This window comes from Hemiscyllium ocellatum, chromosome 34 (assembly GCF_020745735.1).
Source record: "Hemiscyllium ocellatum isolate sHemOce1 chromosome 34, sHemOce1.pat.X.cur, whole genome shotgun sequence".
Classification (NCBI taxonomy): Eukaryota; Metazoa; Chordata; class Chondrichthyes; order Orectolobiformes; family Hemiscylliidae; genus Hemiscyllium; species Hemiscyllium ocellatum.
The window spans coordinates 7,916,513-7,934,453 of NC_083434.1; the positions used below are offsets into that span (position 1 = coordinate 7,916,513).

General features: G+C 41.5%; 1 protein-coding gene across 1 annotated transcript; it reads right to left on the reverse strand.

Annotated features, from left to right (window-relative positions):
- Positions 1-595: 595 nt before the first annotated feature.
- LOC132832148 (armadillo-like helical domain-containing protein 2) lies at positions 596-7,926 on the reverse strand. The gene is made up of 2 exons (XM_060849895.1): positions 7,722-7,926; positions 596-1,017 (listed from the first exon to the last, which is right to left on the reverse strand). The coding sequence occupies exons 1-2, from the start codon at positions 7,924-7,926 to the stop codon at positions 596-598; spliced, it is 627 nt and encodes a 208-aa protein (XP_060705878.1).
- Between the last annotated feature and the right edge of the window lie 10,015 nt (positions 7,927-17,941).

Genomic DNA, 17,941 nt, shown 5'->3' on the forward strand with positions numbered 1-17,941 from the left:
GGGATCACTGCAAAGAATAACCATGGAAGTGGGGGAGGCATGATGGTTTTGATTCATTTTAAATGTTAAATAGAAAGCATTTCTGCAGTTTTGATAAGCTGCCCATTGAAATAGTGTGTGATCAATTATGCTTCCCATTTATTACAGTAGGATTTAAAACCTAAACTATATTCTACGATGCTTTCAATTGATCACAAGAATTCAAATATCTAATTAAAATAATGTCTTCACAGAGATAAAGTCTAGAAGCTTAACTGATTCGGACTCAATGGAGAATTCATTCAAATTTGTGCCTTTTTCTTATTTGGCATTCAAAGTAGTAAGTGTTTATTGAACCACTGCTGCTTTCTGTTAGCACGTTATAGATATACGCACACTGGAAACTGAAGCATATCTGAAGGGTCCTAAAGGTGATTACAGTCCTTCAGTGAACTGGTGTCCAACAGTTCATAAGGATGGAATGCTGAAATGATTCCAAGAGACGATGGCAGCATCTCTTAGTTAACGAATCTTTTTATTTATGATAAATATTACATTCATGAGCAACAAACAAAACTTTAACTTGTTAGTGATTTCAAAGAAATGTTGTAAAGGGTTACAAAGATTTGATTTGCTTTTCAAACCCTAACAGGTAAATCAGAACTTGAGCATAATTCTTTGGCCACCCATACCAATTGCTCTCTGATAACTGTATGAGGCTGGTGTGAAGATGTTTAGCTTTATTGAGGCGTCGAGCTACAGCAATGTTGTTGCAGCATAGTATATTCAGCAAGTAGCATGCCCAGTACTTCAGCATTATTTTCATTTTGGTTGTGTTTCTGGTGTTAAGGATGGTAACCAGTGTAATCAGAATTTGCAAATCTATCGCAGCATTTTGGTTGGTGATATTATTATAGCAAATTCCAGAGAGGCTTTGCAGAACTAAGATCTTGTCCTTATCTAAAAGCAATGTTCGATTCAGGAAGCGGATGAGCTCTTCAATGTAGTCCTGTGCACTGGCTGTAGCTTCAGGCCCACCTATAAGGTTAAGAAATTGACACAATCTAAATTATTCCCATTCTCTGATGGAAAGCGTATCCAGGACATTTGGTGCAAGATGAATGATATTTTTCTCTTCTGTTTTGAAAACAGAATGATTTCCAGGCTGGAAGAGACCACCCCAAGGCCAATCATATATATGCCAGCTCTCAGAAACATACAGGCCCTTTACGTACATGAATCTTCCTTTTTTTTTCTATTCAGATGCTTATCCAATTCATTCACAATGTATACTCTACCATCACCATCTTTAGCAGTGCATTCCAGTTCCTGACCACTGAAGAGATTTTGCCTCTGATGCCCTTAGGTTTTTTGCCATTCCCTTTCTCTTAGTATCTTCTGATTTTCAACTCTTCTTTCAATCGGAACAAGATATCTATTTTCCCTTATCTTCACAAAAGTGAACAATCCCAGCCACTCCACATAACTGAGATCCCATACACCAAGAATTGTTCTTGTATAGCTTTCATGCATTCTGTCCAAATCAGTCACATTCTTCCTGACTGCAATGCCTAGAATTGAACACATTACTCAAATACCAACTAAAGAAGAATTCATAGATTTCCTATTGCACAGAATTGGATTATTATATGTGCGCTGACTCTCTGAATAGCAAATTGCCTCTTGCATTCTCCTGCCTTCAACCTATAACATTGCACATCAGATAATAATCCAAATCTGTCTTGAATGGCTCGATTGTCTCCAACAAGTGTAGGCTTCATATTTAACCACTTGCTTTGTGAAAGTGTTTCTTTTACCAATTATCTGAAAACTATATCAGCATTCTTTATGCTTTCATCAAATAGGAAAGCATTTTTCCTACTGAGTCTGTTCATAGGATCCCCTGAGGGTTTTGAATATGCTATCAAATCAAGTTTTATAAATCTTCTTCATAACCACCCTGCTTTTGCGTTTCATCTTTCATTTAGAAAGTCCACTATCCTGCAAGGGCTTATTAACCATTTTCTTAACCCATGCTGCCACAATAATTTGTCCATGTACACATCCACATCTTTCTGTTACTGTTCACCTCTTAGAATTGATATATTATGTCAACGTAAATATTGAAATATTTAATTTATATTGTGTCTACTCATTCTTTCTATTTAAAATATACAACTTCCCATTTCTCTGGAGTAAATTTCATCTCCTCCCTGGCTGCACACTCCACCAGTGTAAGATGGAGGAGCAGGAACAGAAGTCCACTCCACCATTCAATGACATTATGGTTGATTTGAAATCAACTCCTCTTTCTTGTTTGACCCCACCCCATTATCTTTGATTCCCTTACAGACTAAAAATCAGTCTTAAATATACTTAATGACACAGCTCAACAATCCTCTGTGGTAAAGAATTCTATAAATACACAATCCCCGAGTGAAGAAATTCATCTTAATCTCTGCCCTAACTGGGTGGCAAAATCTTCGAGGAGAAAGTGAGGACTGCAGATGCTGGAGATCAGGCAGCATCCGAGGAACAGGAGAATCGACGTTTCAGACATAAGCCCGAAGAAGGGCTTATGCCCGAAACGTCGAATCTCCTGTTCCTTGGATGCTGCCTGATCTACTGCACTTTTCCAGCAACACATTTTCAGCCCTAACTGGGTGGCCCCTTAATCTGAGGTTATGTCCTCTGATCCTAGATGATTTCGCTGCTCCTCGGATGCTGCCTGAACTGCTGTGCTCTTCCAGCACCATTAATCCAGAATCTGGTTTCCATCATCTGCAGTCATTGTTTTTTTACCTAGTCTCACAAGGGAAACAGCCTCTCAGCACCTACTCTGTTAAATCCATTAAGCATCTTGTGTGTTTCAGTAAGTTTGCCTCTCATTCTTCTAAGTGCAAATAACCACAAACCAAACTATTCAACCTCTCCTCATAAGAAAATACCTCCATTCTCAAGATCAACCTCATGAACCTTCCCTAGATTGCCATTATAGCTTTCCTTAGATAAGGGGCTCAAAATGTTCATGTATTCTACATGTGATCTAATCAGTGCAAGTATAGTTTTAATAAGATTTCCCTAATCCTATACGCTATTCCCTTTGAAACAAAGCGTAACAATCTATTTGTCTCTCATTTTGCCTGCTGAATGTGAACATTAGATTTATTTTAGATTTATGTATGAGGTGTCCCAAAAATCTTTGTGCTGGAGCTTTCTGCAACTTTCTCCATTTATATAATATTCAGCATTTCTACTCTTCCTGTCACAGTGCACATTTTCCCACATTATATTCCATCTGCCAAGTTTTTGCCCACTTACTCAACCTGCCTATCTCCCTCTGTCAGCTCTTTGTGTCATCCACTAACTTAGTGATAATACGTTCACTTACCACATGCAAGTTATTAATACGTCCAGTCAATAATTGTGGCCCCAGCACTGACCTCTCTGACACTCCACTCATTGCAGATTGCCATCCTGAAAATGTTTCCCTTCTCCCAACTTTTCATTAATCCTCTAGTCGTGTTAATGAGGTATGCCTAACACCATAGCATCTTGCTAATGAGCCTGATAAGCAGCATTGTGTTGGCCACTTATTGAAAACCAGATATTTTAGATTACTTCCAGAGCAGAAACAGGCCCTTCGGCCCAACAAGTCCACACCGACCCTTCGAAGAGCAACCCATGGAGACCCATTCCTCTACATTTACCCCTTCACCTAACACTACAGACAATTTAGCATGGTCAATTCACCCAAGCTGCACATCTTTGGACTGTGGGAGGAAACCGGAGTACCCGGAGGAAACCCACACAGACATGGGGAGAATGTGCAAACTCCACACAGTCAGTCGCCTGAGCTGGGAATTGAACCCAGGTCTCTGGCACTCGTTTTGATCTACTGATTCCCCTTGCTCTATTCTGCTTGTTACCTCTAAGAATTCAAACAGATTTTCCTTTCATGAAGTCATGCTGACTCTAACTGATCATGTTTTGTATTTCTAAAGGCTTTGCTAGTACATCTCTTATAATAGACTTTAACACTTTCCCGATGACAGATGTTAAGCTAACTGGACTGTGTTTTTTGTCTCCTTCTCTTTTGGAATAAAGGGTGTTGCCTTGGCAGTTTTCCTATTCTCTGGGACTTTTCCATAACATAAGCATTACTGGAAGATTACCACTAGTATATCTGGTCTCTTTTTAGCTGCTGTCTTGAATATGCTGGAGGAGATCCAGTGGGACTGAACGGCCCATTAATTTCCCTAGTAGATTTTCTGTCATGGTAGTTGTATTTGTTCCTTCTCTCCCTTGAATATTTAATAGTTTTGGAATACTATTGTATTTTCGGCAGTGTAGACTGATGCAAAGTACTTATCCAATTCCTCTGCAATTTCTTATTGCCCCTTTATTGTTTCCTCATTCTTTAAGGGACCTATTCTCACTTTTGCCTCATTTCTTATTTATATATTTAAAGAAGGCCTTGCTGCCCATTTTGGTGTTACTTGCAAGCTTACTGTCAAAGTTCATTTTCTGTCTTTTGTTTGGTGACCTTCTGTTGTTTAAAATCTTCTCAATCCTCTGTCACTCATCTTTGTATGTTTTTTTTCTTTCAAATGGATACTATCCTTAACTCCCTTGTTTAGCATGGTTACTTCATCCCCTTCCGAGAATCCTTCTTCCTCACTAGGATATATCTTTGTTGGAGTAAAAAATGAGGTCTGCAGATGCTGGAGATCACAGCTGCAAATGTGTTGCTGGTCAAAGCACAGCAGGCCAGGCAGCATCTCAGGAATAGAGAATTCGACGTTTCGAGCATAAGCCCTTCATCAGCAATGAAGGGCTTATGCTCGAAACGTCGAATTCTCTATTCCTGAGATGCTGCCTGGCCTGCTGTGCTTTGACCAGCAACACATTTGCAGCTATATCTTTGTTGGAAACCATTAACTATTTTCTTAAACTTCTGCCATTTTTCCTCAATCACCTTTTCTGCTAAACTCCTTTTCCAATGCATTCCAGCCACCTCTATCCTCATTCCTTTATAATTATCCTTATTCCAGTATAATACAGTTGTTTTCAACCCACGTTTCTCACGCTCAAACCAACAGCTAAATTCTATGTTTTATAGGGGATCTTGATTTCTCTGATCATTTATTAAATCTAGAAAAACTCAACAGGTCTTGCAGTTGAAGTTTCTGTTCTCAAGAAGGGTCACTTGATCTAAAATGTTAACTGCTTTCTTTCCACAGATGCTACCAGACTTGCTGAGTTATTCCAGTAATTTGTTTTTTGCAAGTTCTTTGTTTTTTCATTTATTAAAACTGCCTCATTACACATGATCAAATCCAAAATAGCCTGATGCCTGGCTTGATTCACAATATGTTGTTCTAGGAAACTGAATACCTTATGTGAATACTATAGATTCCTCTACTCTGTTTCCTACCTCTTCACCAACTTTGTATCCATGTGAACATAGCCTTTTGTATTCATGCTGTCACTAGCCTTTTTTCTTCCATGAGCTTAAAGTTAGCAGGCAAATCCATCCTACAACACTTTATAGAGTCTTAGAGTCCAAAAGCACAGAAACAGACCCTTTGATTCAACTCGTCCATGTGACCAGATATTCTAAATTTATCTAGTCCCATTTGCCAGCATTTGGCAGTTATCCCTTTAAACCCTTCCTATTCCGATACTCATCCAGATGCCTTTGAAATGTTGTAATTGTACCAGCCTCCACCACCTCCTCTGGCAGCTCATTCCATACATGCATCACCCTCTGCATGAAAAAGTTGCCCCTTAGGTCCCTTTTAAATCTTTTCCCTCTTACCTTAAGCCCCTGCCCTCTAGTTTTGGACTCCCCTACCCTGAGGAAAATACCTTGGCTTTTGATCCTATCCATGCCCCTCATGATTTTGTAAACCTCTATAAGGTCACCCCTCAGCCTCCAACATTCCAGAGAAAAAAGCCCAGCCTGTTCCTGTCTACCTGCTATAATTTTCACTGCAGTGCCAAACCATTGTCAAGACAATCACTGTCAGTACTGACAAAGATGAATTAACAAGAAAGACTTCACCTTCAAGGAACTATGAACCTGCACTCCAAGGTCTCTTTGTTCAGCAACACTCCCCAGGACATTACTACTACGTGTATAGGTCCTCCCCTGATTTGCCTTTCCAAACAATTGCACGTCACATTTATCTAAATTAAATTCCTCAGTGCATCAGCCCATTTGATCATAATCCCGTTGTACTCTGAGGTAACCTTCTTGGCTATCCACTACACCATTAATTTTAGTGTCATCTGCAAATTTACTAAGCATACCTTCTGTGTTCACATCCAAATCATTTATATAAATGACGAAAAGCAGTGGACCAAGCACTGATCCTTGTAGCACACCACTGGTCACGGGCCTTCAGTCTGAAAACCATCCCTCCACCATCACCCTCTCTCTTCTACCTTCGAGCTAGTGTTGTATCCAAATGGCTAGTTTTCCCTGTGATCCAACCTTGGGTGGAACCATGATACCACACACATCAATCACAGTGCCCATCAACCCTTTGTTACAAACTGTCAAATTAGATAAACTTACTTTACATTGAAAAACATCCAGATTGGATGTCCTGAATGAATCTCTTTTTTTGCCCCCAAATGACTGTTAATTTTATCCGAGATTGTAATTTCTAAGGAGTTAGCCAAAATTACTTAATCTCTGAAGAGGAAGTATATATACAAGCATTGCTGAAAATGTGTTGCTGGTTAAAGCACAGCAGGTTAGGCAGCATCCAAGGAATAGGAAATTCGACGTTTCGGGCATAAGCCCTTCATCAGGAATGGCTTATTCCTCATTCCTGATGAAGGGCTTATGCCCGAAACGTCGAATTTCCTATTCCTTGGATGCTGCCTAACCTGCTGTGCTTTAACCAGCAACACATTTTCAGCTGTGATCTCCAGCATCTGCAGACCTCATTTTTTACCCCTATATACAAGCATTGCCTAAGTGACGTCTGTATCTCTAACATTGCTCAGTGAAGTTTCTTTCTAATCCGAAAGGATCCTCCTGCATCAGCCATGCACCTCACTGGAACTGAAAACCATACATTTTATAAATGGAAATTCTGTTCTTGCTAAGGTTGAATCAGCACAATAATCCATCCGTGTCAGTTTTGCTGAAATTGTATTGACCATGATTGTCTTGACTTTGGCTTGGCACTGCACTGAAACTTATGATATCTTGATTGATGATTGTGACTCCAACCTTCAGTGTCACAGTGATATCTGTGGCTGCTCACTGAACACACTATGAATCTAAAGGACTAAAGTGTAGGGGATAAAGGCATCCTGAAACAAACAAAATTAAACTTACATCTATTTTACGTTTTCTGGACATCTCCTAGACATAAAAGGATTGCTCCTTGATTTGCCTCAATTCTGAATATGTCGGTTGTGTAAGGTTGAACTGATAAGTTTGGCCAAATACAGGCAAGATGTACCAAATTATCTGTCTTATAGTGCGTTTAATAATGAACTTCATGACAGTATTTCTGCTCTATATAAAAATGCGCCTTTACATTTTCATTCTCTCCCCAGTGACCAGGCAAAATATGGATCCAGGAAAATAATCTTTAAGCGTGGAAGTTTGGCAGAGTATATTCACCTCAGAACGAGAAAACATTCACAAATCTATTGCAGAAAATGAGAAACTATTTCATTAGAAAAAGAAAAATATCTTTAACAGGAAATTGACAGACCTGTAAAACTCAGTATGCCTATAGATAATGCAGCTTGGAGCCTGTTGTTCAATGGCAGCTGAGTCTTCTGTAGCGATGCACCCAGGATCCTCATCTGTTTGACCTGTGGATTATCATCATCTATAGAGTCATCATCTTCATCCTCATTCCCGAATAGACGACGTTTGATGTATTTCTCATAAAAATCAACAATTGACTGGAACATTTTACTCTGCTGTTCAAAGATCAACATGATGCGTTATTAAACTGTTCGAATTCTAAAATAAAACTACAACTATTCCACTTAGTACACCTGACATTAAAGGATGCATGGAACAAAAGTGACTTCTCCCTCAGAAAATCTAATAATGGTGCATTATATTCCTGGCCTGTAATTTTTATTTTAACTGCCTGTAACCTAATTAGCCAAAAGATCCTCTCTCTGCTTACTCCTCTTCTAAAAACCTAAGAAATATCAGGAGTTTACCATCATTTCCTGGGCCAGCCCTGCCATTAAATGAGATGATGGCCAATCTCTCCTTCAACATTTTATGCATTATCCCCTTATCTCTTGTTGTTTTTAATATGTAGACATCTAGTGAACTTAGCTGATCTTACCTTGACTGAGCCTCCACAGACCTCCAGGGCAGAGAATGCCAAAGTATCATCACCCTTTGAGTGAAGAGGTTCCTCCTCATCTTTGTCCTAAATGGCCTCCCCCTTGTTATGAGACTGTGTCCCCTTGTCCTAGACCAGGAAGTGGGGCAGCAGCTTTTCTGTATCTACCCTTTTTAAGCCTTGTAAGAAATTCATGTTTGAAAGAGATCACTTTTCATTCTTCTAAACTACAGAAAATATAGACCCAATCCATTTATTAATTTTTATAGGACAATCATGAAATGTCAGGAATTAGATTGTTAAACCTTCATTGCACTAAGAAACTAAAGCTGCACACAATACTGCAGATTTAGTCTCATGATCCAATGTGCGGCAATGACAACCATTGCCCATGTGGTTGGAGTTGTTTGCTGCCACCATTCTCTTTCCTTGACTGGATCGAAGGGCCTCCTTGGTTTATAATGATGGAAGAAAACCATGAGTGAGTTTTAATGAGAAGGTGCTCTTGTCTGAAACAAAATGTTGTTTGTTGCATGATAGCTATCAGGTACAAGTTATATTGTTATATATGATAGACATTGTTACAAGATCTTTGGGTATAGATCTTCATTCAACGTTCATGTCTGATTTTAGGCTAACAGTTACTAATTTTCTCTCTCCTTTTTAAAGAACAGGCTTACATTTGTCACATTCCAGACTGCAGGAATCATTCCAGAGTCGATGGAATGTTTGAAAGGTTACTCTACCAATTCATGATTCCTGATTTCCTGCTCTTTCTGCTTACCTTTATCTTCGGCTTGCTGTTTCACTCCCTCTCTTCTGTTCACCACTTCCCTCTCCCTTATGCACGTGATTTCTCTCTCTTTCTCTACCCTCTTGTTTACTACCATTTCCTTCCTACACATGGCGTCATTTCAATCCAGTTACTCCCTTTTGCTTTCCCCTTCTCTCTCCAGCACAATGCTTCCCCTCACTGTTTCACTTTCCCTCACTATCATCACTCCTATCCCCTCCTCACTCCTTCCCTGTTACTTGCTTGCCACCGCTCTCCCAGTTATGAGCAAGAGTCGAGGAGAGAAGTGGCGCATAGAAGGGAGAGAGGTGATGTGCAACAGGGATAACAGCGTCAAGCAGGGAGAGAGGCAAGCTGTCAGTGGGGAAAAAGGACACCACAGGGGCAAGAGAGGGGAGCTGCAAGCAGGAGAGAAAGGGAAACAACAAATGGGAGGAATCAGGAGGTCTGGAGAAGGAACCAACAAGCAAGAGGGACTGAGGAGTTGGGAGAAGGATATGGTGAGCAGGGGGAGTGGCAAGCAATAGAGAACCACCGGATTGGGAGAGGGAAGTGCTGATTTGGAGGAAGTAAGTGGGTCAGGAGAAGGAAGTAGTAAGCTGAAAGGCATGAGTGGGGCTGGGGGAGAAACTTGGTAACAGAAGTGTATCGAGAGGGCGTTCAGAAATGTTGGCAAATAAAATGGCAAAAAAGGCAGACTGGGTAAGTGCACTTATAATACATATATAGTCATAGAGATGTACACCACGGAAACAGACCCTTCAGTCCAACTCGTCCATGCCGACCAGTTATCCTAAATTGATCTAGTTCCATTTGCCAATACTTGACCCATATCCCTCCAAACCCTTCCTATTCATATACCATCCGAGTGTCTTTCAAATGTTGCAATTGTACCAGCCTCCACCACTTCCTCTGGCAGCTCATTCCATACACGTACCACCCTCTGTGTGAAAAAGTTACACCTTAGGTTTTTAAATTTTTCCTCTCTCACCCCTAAACCTCAGCCCTCTAGTTCAGGACTCCTCCACCCCAGGGAAAATACCTTCTCTATTTAGTCTATTCATTCCCCTCATGATTTTATAACTTTTACAGGGTCACCCCTCAGCCTCTGATGCTCCAGGGAAAACAGCCCCAGTCTATTCAACCTCTCTCTATAGCCCAGATCCTCCAACCCTGGCAACATCCTTGTAAATCTTTTCTGAACCCTTTCAAGTTTCACAACATATTTCCAATAGGAAGGAGACCAGAATTGCGCGCAATATTCCAACAGTGGCCTAACCAATGTCCTGTACAGCTGCAACATAACCTTCCAACTCCTGTACTCAATACTCTGACCAATAAAGGAAAACATACCAGACGCCACCTTCATTATCTTATCTACCTGCGACTCCATTTTCAAAGAGTTATGAACCTGCACTCCAACGTCTCTTTTTCAGCACCACTTCCCAGGACCTTACCATCAAGTCTTGGCCTGATTTGCCATTCCAAAATGCAGCGCCTCACATTTATCCAAATTAAACTCCATCTGCCATTCCTCAGCCCATTGGCCCATCTGATCAAAATCCCATTGTATTCTGAGGTAACCTTCTTCACTGTTCATTGCAACTCCAATTTTGGTGTCATCTGCAAACTTACTAACCATACCTCTTGTGTTCACATCCAAATCATTTATGTAAATAACAAAAAGCAGTGGGCCTAACACTGATCCTTGGTCACAGGTCACAGGCCTCCAGTCTGAAAAGCAACTCACCACCACCCTCTGTCTACTACCTCCAAACCATATCAACTGGCTAGCTTTCCCTATATTCCACGAGATCTAACCATCAGGAACCTTGTTGAATGCCTTATTGAAGTCCATATAGACAATGTCCATTGCTCTGTCCTCATCTATCCTCATTACTTCTTCAAAACGTTCAATCAAGTTAATGAGACATGGTTTCCCACACACAAAGCCATGCTGACTACCCATAATCAATCCTTGTCTTTCCAAATGCATGTAAGTCCCTCAGGATTCCACCCAACAACTTGCCCAGCACCGACATCAGACTCACTGGTGTATAGTTCCCTGGCCTGTCTTTACTACCCTTCTTAAACAGTGGCAACCCATTAGCCAACCTCCAATCTTCTGGCACCTCACCTGTGACTATCAATGATACAAATATTTCAGCAAGAGGCCCAGCAATCACTTCTCTAGCTTCCCACAGAGTGCTATGGTACACCTGATCAGGTCCTGGAGGTTTATCCACTTTTATGCATTTTAAGACATCCAGCACTTCCTCCTCTGTAATGTGAACATTTTTCAAGATGTCACCATCTATTTTCCCATATTCTACATCTAATGTCCTTCTCCACAGTAAACATTGAGGCAAAATACTCAACTGATATCAACCCATCTCCTGCAGCTCCACACATAGGCTGCCCTGCTGATCTTTGAGGGGCCCTATTCTCCCCCTAGTTACCCTTTGTCCTTAATGTATTTATAAAAACCTTTTGGATTCTCCTTAACTCTATTTGCCAAAGCCATTTCATGTCCCCTTTTTGCCCTCCTGATTTCCCTCTTAAGTAAACTCCTACTGCCTACTCTCCTAAAGGATTCACTCGATCTATCCGTCTATACCTGATATCTTGTTCCTTCTTTTTATTAACCAAAACCTCAAATTTCCTTAGTCATCCAGCATTCCCTATACCTACCAGCCTTTCCTTTCACCCTGACAGGAATATACTTTCTCTGGACTCTCATTATCTCATTTCTGAAGGCTTCCCAATTTCCAGCTGTCCCTTTATCTGGGAACATCTGCCCGCATACAACTTTTGAAAGTTCTTGCCTAATATTGACAAAATTGGCCTGCCTCTAATTTAGAACTTCAACTTTTAGATCCAGTCTATCCTTTTCCATCACTATTTTAAAACTAATAGAATTATGGTCACTGGCCCCAAAGCGCTCCCCCACTGACACCTCAGTCACCTGCCCTGCCTTATTTCCCAAGAGTAAGTCAATAGCTTGGCACATGTGCAATACGTATATATGAAACAAAAATGAAAATAGCACTATTCAAGTAAATTCCGTCATTTACAAACTATACTAAATTAAAATTGCACTCTAAACAGTGAATACCTGTGTTCAAGACTTAACTAATGCTAGTACTGCGGAAATTCTGTTTGTGAAGAATTTGATGAACATCTATCAGTTACAATGTAAAAGGTGATGGTCTGCTTTGTGATGTAACTACATTTTCTGTTTAGAATAGTTTTTTCTTAAATCATCATATAATAATGGCAAGTTCCATTGCACCTTATTGCAAGGATGATGTCACAGTTAGGCCATCAGCATATTTTTATGCAGCACCTTTAACATTATAAAAGATCCCAAGGCGTTTCACATAAACACCATCAAACAAAATTCAACATCAAACTCTCTATGAGGATTTTAGTAGGATTGCCGATAAACTTGGTCAAGGTGTTAGGTTTTAAGGAGCATCTTGAAGGTGAGATGTTGAGTGGGAGGGAGGTTTAGCAATGCTTAGTGCATCAAACAGTTATTGGAGAAAATCATAAGTTTGCTGAGGGAAGGGGAGTCAGGGTTAGTGGTGGGAAAGCAGAGTTTTGGTGGGTGCTTTGGGAAAGAACAAAGATTTGAAAACAGGGATGAAAATGTTAAGTTTAAGGTTTTGCTAAAATGGGAGCCAATGAATGTCTACGGGTTTACAAGTGATGAGGGAATTGGATTTAATGCAAGGGAGCAGAACGTTGTAAGAGCTCATGATTATGGAATGTACAGATAGCAAAAGAAACATCTAACCATGATTGTTCTTTACAAAACTTATTAGAGCCCTTCATTTGGTAAGTCATGCCTAACAAACAATTTCAGGAAAAGCACCTCTTAAAAAAAACCTAGGATTTGCTAGTGATGGAACACTCTATTCTGGCTCCCATAATGATGTTATATGAAGGAACATTGTTAACCAATCTCGACTAGCTGCTAGGAGATGCATGATTACCATCCTGAGTGAATAGTCATTAAAGTTCACCCCTTTATGCTAATTGACGCCCATTATTATTAAACTGAGATTAAGAATCTGTCCCTACTTCTACCTCTCCCTGGAGTTCCAATAGAAATATCTTTTGATGCTTAAAGCGACTGGCTGAGAATGTCCTTGGTAGGGTATCAATGTTCCTCTTTGACCCAGTATCTCCAATGGACACTTCCAGCTGTGAGAGGCTTAGTAGGATTTCTTGTCATATTAACACCCAAGTCAGAGGCTGTTGCTACACGTGATGTGGAGGAGGTGACTGGCTACTGGAGCTGTGGGAATTTTTATCCTCCTATACCTCAGTGAGGCATCCCATCAGAACTGTCCTGCCTAAAAAAAGGTCTTTCAAGGTAGAGGTGGGACAGGGATCTGAGCCTGGGGCTCGTCTGCTCTCACCAGTTTTCTTTCTCCTTTTTTCCTTCTTTGTTACATTTGTTCTTTTTCTTTTTTCTCTATTTTTTTGTTTTCTTTTCATTTTAGCCTGGAGAGTGGTGGGTGAAGTGGGGGTAGCAGCAGCAATACCAGGAAGAGCCACTCCACCACAGCCCCAGGTGTCCTTGGCTCAGACTCACAGGCTAAGCCAAGGCTCCAGGTCTGCAGCTAGGCCCGGCTGCCTGAAGGATGATAAAGGTGGTCTTGGCCCGGCATGGTGGTCTCCTGGTGTGGTGGAATTGTCCTGACATGGCAATCTTGTCCTTGTATGGAGATCTCCTTCATCTTCAACATCCAGGTGTTCCAGCAGCCTGGCAGCTGGTCTCGGCCTGGCATGACGGTCTTCTTCAGCAGATACCCAGTATTCCAGTGGCCTGGTGCTGTGGTCTTGTCTTGGCTATTTCTTCAGGGGATTTCATTGTTCCTTAACTGGCTTGCCCTGAGCTCAGGAGCTGTTAACTGAACTGAGATGGACTTTATCTTAATTTAATATATTTAATTATTATGTAAGCACCATGGTAAGGTGACTTATAAAACCTTTCACTGTATTTTTCATGTAAAAGTACATGTGATAATAAATTTTTATTCTGTTCTATTCTAAAACCTCACATGCTAGAATAGGTGTGGGGGAAGGAGTTAGGATGTGATTAGCAGGAATGCAATAAGCCTCAGGCATGTCACTGACAAAGAAAGAAGGGAAATATACATTCTGACACAGTGATCACTAGGGAGGCCATCCAGTCACCAAAGGACAAGAATCCTTGACCCATGTCATTGATTATAGGGAAACAAATGTTATGATCAACCTGGCAAGCTCCACAGAGCATCCAGGGCAGTATCGAGGTCAGATGTCAATCTCCTGTCTGAATCTATGGAGAACCTTGGAGCAGATCTGTTGGAGTAGGTGAAAAGGAGTGGTTTGTGAAACACCTAAAGACTTTACGGACATGACCCCAAGGCTGGATTCCAGCTGGCCACAAAGGTGGGTGGGGTGGTGGTCAGCAGGATACGGATCCAATTTAGCAATTTGGTGGTGGGAAATTACCCTTGCGTTTTGTTATTGTAATATTACCAATTGTTCATTTGTTTCTAATTAGTATTCACAACTAATTTAAAGTGCTCAAGCAAATGAGGTGCTAAGGGCAAGTCTTTGCACCTCTAACCAGTGTCCAGCCTGGTGGGTCTTATGTCCTTGTTGGTGCTGTGCTGTTTCCACAGTAGGGCAGCATTGAGGTTGAGGGCCACTTACTGTTCTTCCCTGGGTTAGCCCTGGCAGACCATGTGGGATGTTCCTCCAATGTCAACACAATGTAAAAAGTTGGAAATGTCAGTGTGTCAAAATAACTGGCACAGACTCAATGGGCTGAATGGCCTCCTTGTGTGCTGTAAACATCCTTTGATTCTATTTGCTCAGAGGGCAAGGAAGGCTAGGGAATACAGTGAGGATGGAGACACCTCCTGCTTAGCTTCAAGTGGGCAGTTTTGAACATCCTCCCAGCAGACTGTTCGGGTTCGGGTTCAGGTTCCTATGGTCTCACACGTTCACTGAAACCAAGGTGAAACATTTACTCCAGCACTTGAACAAGGAACGCACAGTTCAATTGTACAAACATTTGTGCAGTGCAGTTGCTGAAACATTTGCAATTCATTTGCTACTTGATTCCACAAGGTGGCAGCCTCTATACATGATTATTATCTTTCAATTCTCATGTGCATAGTAGAAAGAGAAGGAAAGTAGATTCAGTTAGACAACTGATAGTATTCAAATAAATAATTTCAATTGTAGCTCTAAATACTGAGTTTTAGTAATTAATGGACAAATCACTGATCAGTAAGTGGTTTGGAGGGGAACTTGCATGTGGTGGTGTTCCCATGTGTCTCCTGCTGTTGTTTTTCTAGACGGAAGACATCGCGGATTTGGAAGGTGCTGCCTAAGGATCTTCAATTCTCTGCAGTGCATCTAATAGACAGTACATACTGCTGCTTTTCAACATCGATGGTGGAGGGAGTGAATGCTTGTGAATGTGGTGCCAATCAAGTGGGTTAGGAGAAAGTGAGGACTGCAGATGCTGGAGATCAGAGCTGAAAAATGTGTTGCTGGAAAAGCGCAGCAGGTCAGGCAGCATCAAAGGAGCAGGGGAATCGACGTTTTGGGCATAATCAAGTGGGTTGCTTTGTTCTGAATGGTGTCAAGATTCTTGTGTTGTTGGAGCTGACCCATCCAGGCAAGTAGAGAGTATTCCATTTACTCCAGACTTGTAGATGGTGGATAGGCTTTGGGGAGTCAGGAGGGGAGTTACTCATGGCAGGATTTCTAGCCTCTGACCTGATGTTGTAGCCACTGTGTTTAGTTGAGTTTCTGATCAATGGAAGCCCCAAAGATGTTAGTAGTAGGGGATTGAAACATCATTGTAATGTCAAGGTGTGGTGGTTAGGTTGTCTCTTATTGGAGTTGTTCATTACCTGCCATTAATCTGGCATGATTATCAGCCCAAGTCAGTCAACGTTTGGGTGACCGGACGCCAGTGGCCAGTGGTGTACCACAAGGATCAGTACTGGCACCCTTATTGTTTGTTATATACATAAATGATATAGATGAAAATGTGGGGGAATGTTAAGCAAATTGCAGATGGCACCAACATTGGTAAAGCGCTTAATAGCAAAGAAGATGGTTGCAGGTTACAGGAAGATATAGGTGGATTGGTTGGATGGGCAGACCAGTAACAGGTGGTACTTAACCCTGATATGTGCGAGGTGATGCACTTTGCAAGAAGAATCAAGATGGGGGAGTATTTAATGAATGGCAGGACATGGATCTTGTTGTAATTATTCACAGATCCCTGAAGTCAGCACAGCACATGATTAAGATAGTTAAGAAGGCATATGGGACACTTATTTGCATCAGGTGTTTGCATAGAGTATAAGACCAAGGAGGTAATGTTGGAGCTTTGGTCAGACCATGCTGGGGTACTGTGTGCAGTTCTGGTCACCTCACTATAGGAAGTATGTGATAGATTTACAAGGGGTAAAAAGGGGGTTCACCAGGATATTGCTTGCGATGGAGAAATTGGGCAATAAGGAGAGACAAGATGGGCTTGGATTGTTTTCTTTAGAGCAGAGAAGATGGACAGGGTATGTGATTGAGGTGTATAAGATTACGAGGATAGAGACAGTGTGTCTAGAGAACAGCTATTCCTCTTGGTTGAGGGGTCAATCACAAGAGGGGATGGTTTTAGTGTAAGGGGCAGGAAATTCACAGGGAATTTGGGAAAAGAGCTTTGCACTATGAGTGGTGGGAATCTGGAACACACTGCTTAGGAAGATTGTGGAGGCTAAAAACCTTACAACCTTCAAAAAATATTTGGACAAGCACTTCAATACCTGTAACATTCAAGGATATGGGACAGGTGCAGGAAACTGGGATCAGTGCACCTTTAGTGATTGTTATGTTGGTGTAGACTCATTGCGCCAAGGGGTCTTTTCTGCGCTACATGAGTCTATGAAGTGGCAAGTTACATTCATACCACACAATATAGAATTAGACAAGAAATTGCACACAAAATGTGAAATGGTGTACATGCTATTTTTGGTTATGTATTGAAGTGGCAAATGAGTGACACTGAGATCAAAGTTTCGGGTGTTGGGGGAGTTATCCTGATAGCAGCCGCAGTCTCCACCCCGGTGCAGCCTTAACCACTGCAGGCCATGTGCTGTTGGTGGACCCATAATGCCCTTCAGGAGGGAATTCCAGGAGTTTGACCCAGCGCCAGTGAAGGAATGGTGATATACTTCCAAGTCAAAACGGTCAATGGCTTGGAAAGGACCTTGCAGATGGTGGTGTTTTCATGCATCTTCAAGATGGTCATTTGGAAGGTGCTGTCTGAGAAATCCCAGTAAATATCAGCAAATCATCTTGTAGATTGATTTAGAGGTGCTGCTGTTGGACTGGGGTGGACAAAGTTAAAAAATCACATAACACCAGGTTATAGTCCAACATGTTTATTTGGAAGCACTAGCTTTCGGAGCACTGCTCCTCTATCAGGTCGTTGTGGAGCAGGATCATAAGACACAGAATTTATAGTAAAGGATCACAGTGTACATTGGCAAAACCAAGCAGGTGGTATGACAATGGATGAATGGATACCGCACAACAATCACCAGACAGGGATGCCCCCTCCCAGTGGGAATCACTTCAGCGGTCAGGGACATCCAGCCTCAGATCTTCGGGTGACCATCCTCCAAGGTAGACTTTGGGATTTGCAACAACGCAGAATGGCTGAGCAGAGGCTGATAGCCAAATTTGGAACCCATGGAGATGACCTCACCCAGGACCTTGGGTTCATGTCACACTACAGGTGACCTCACTA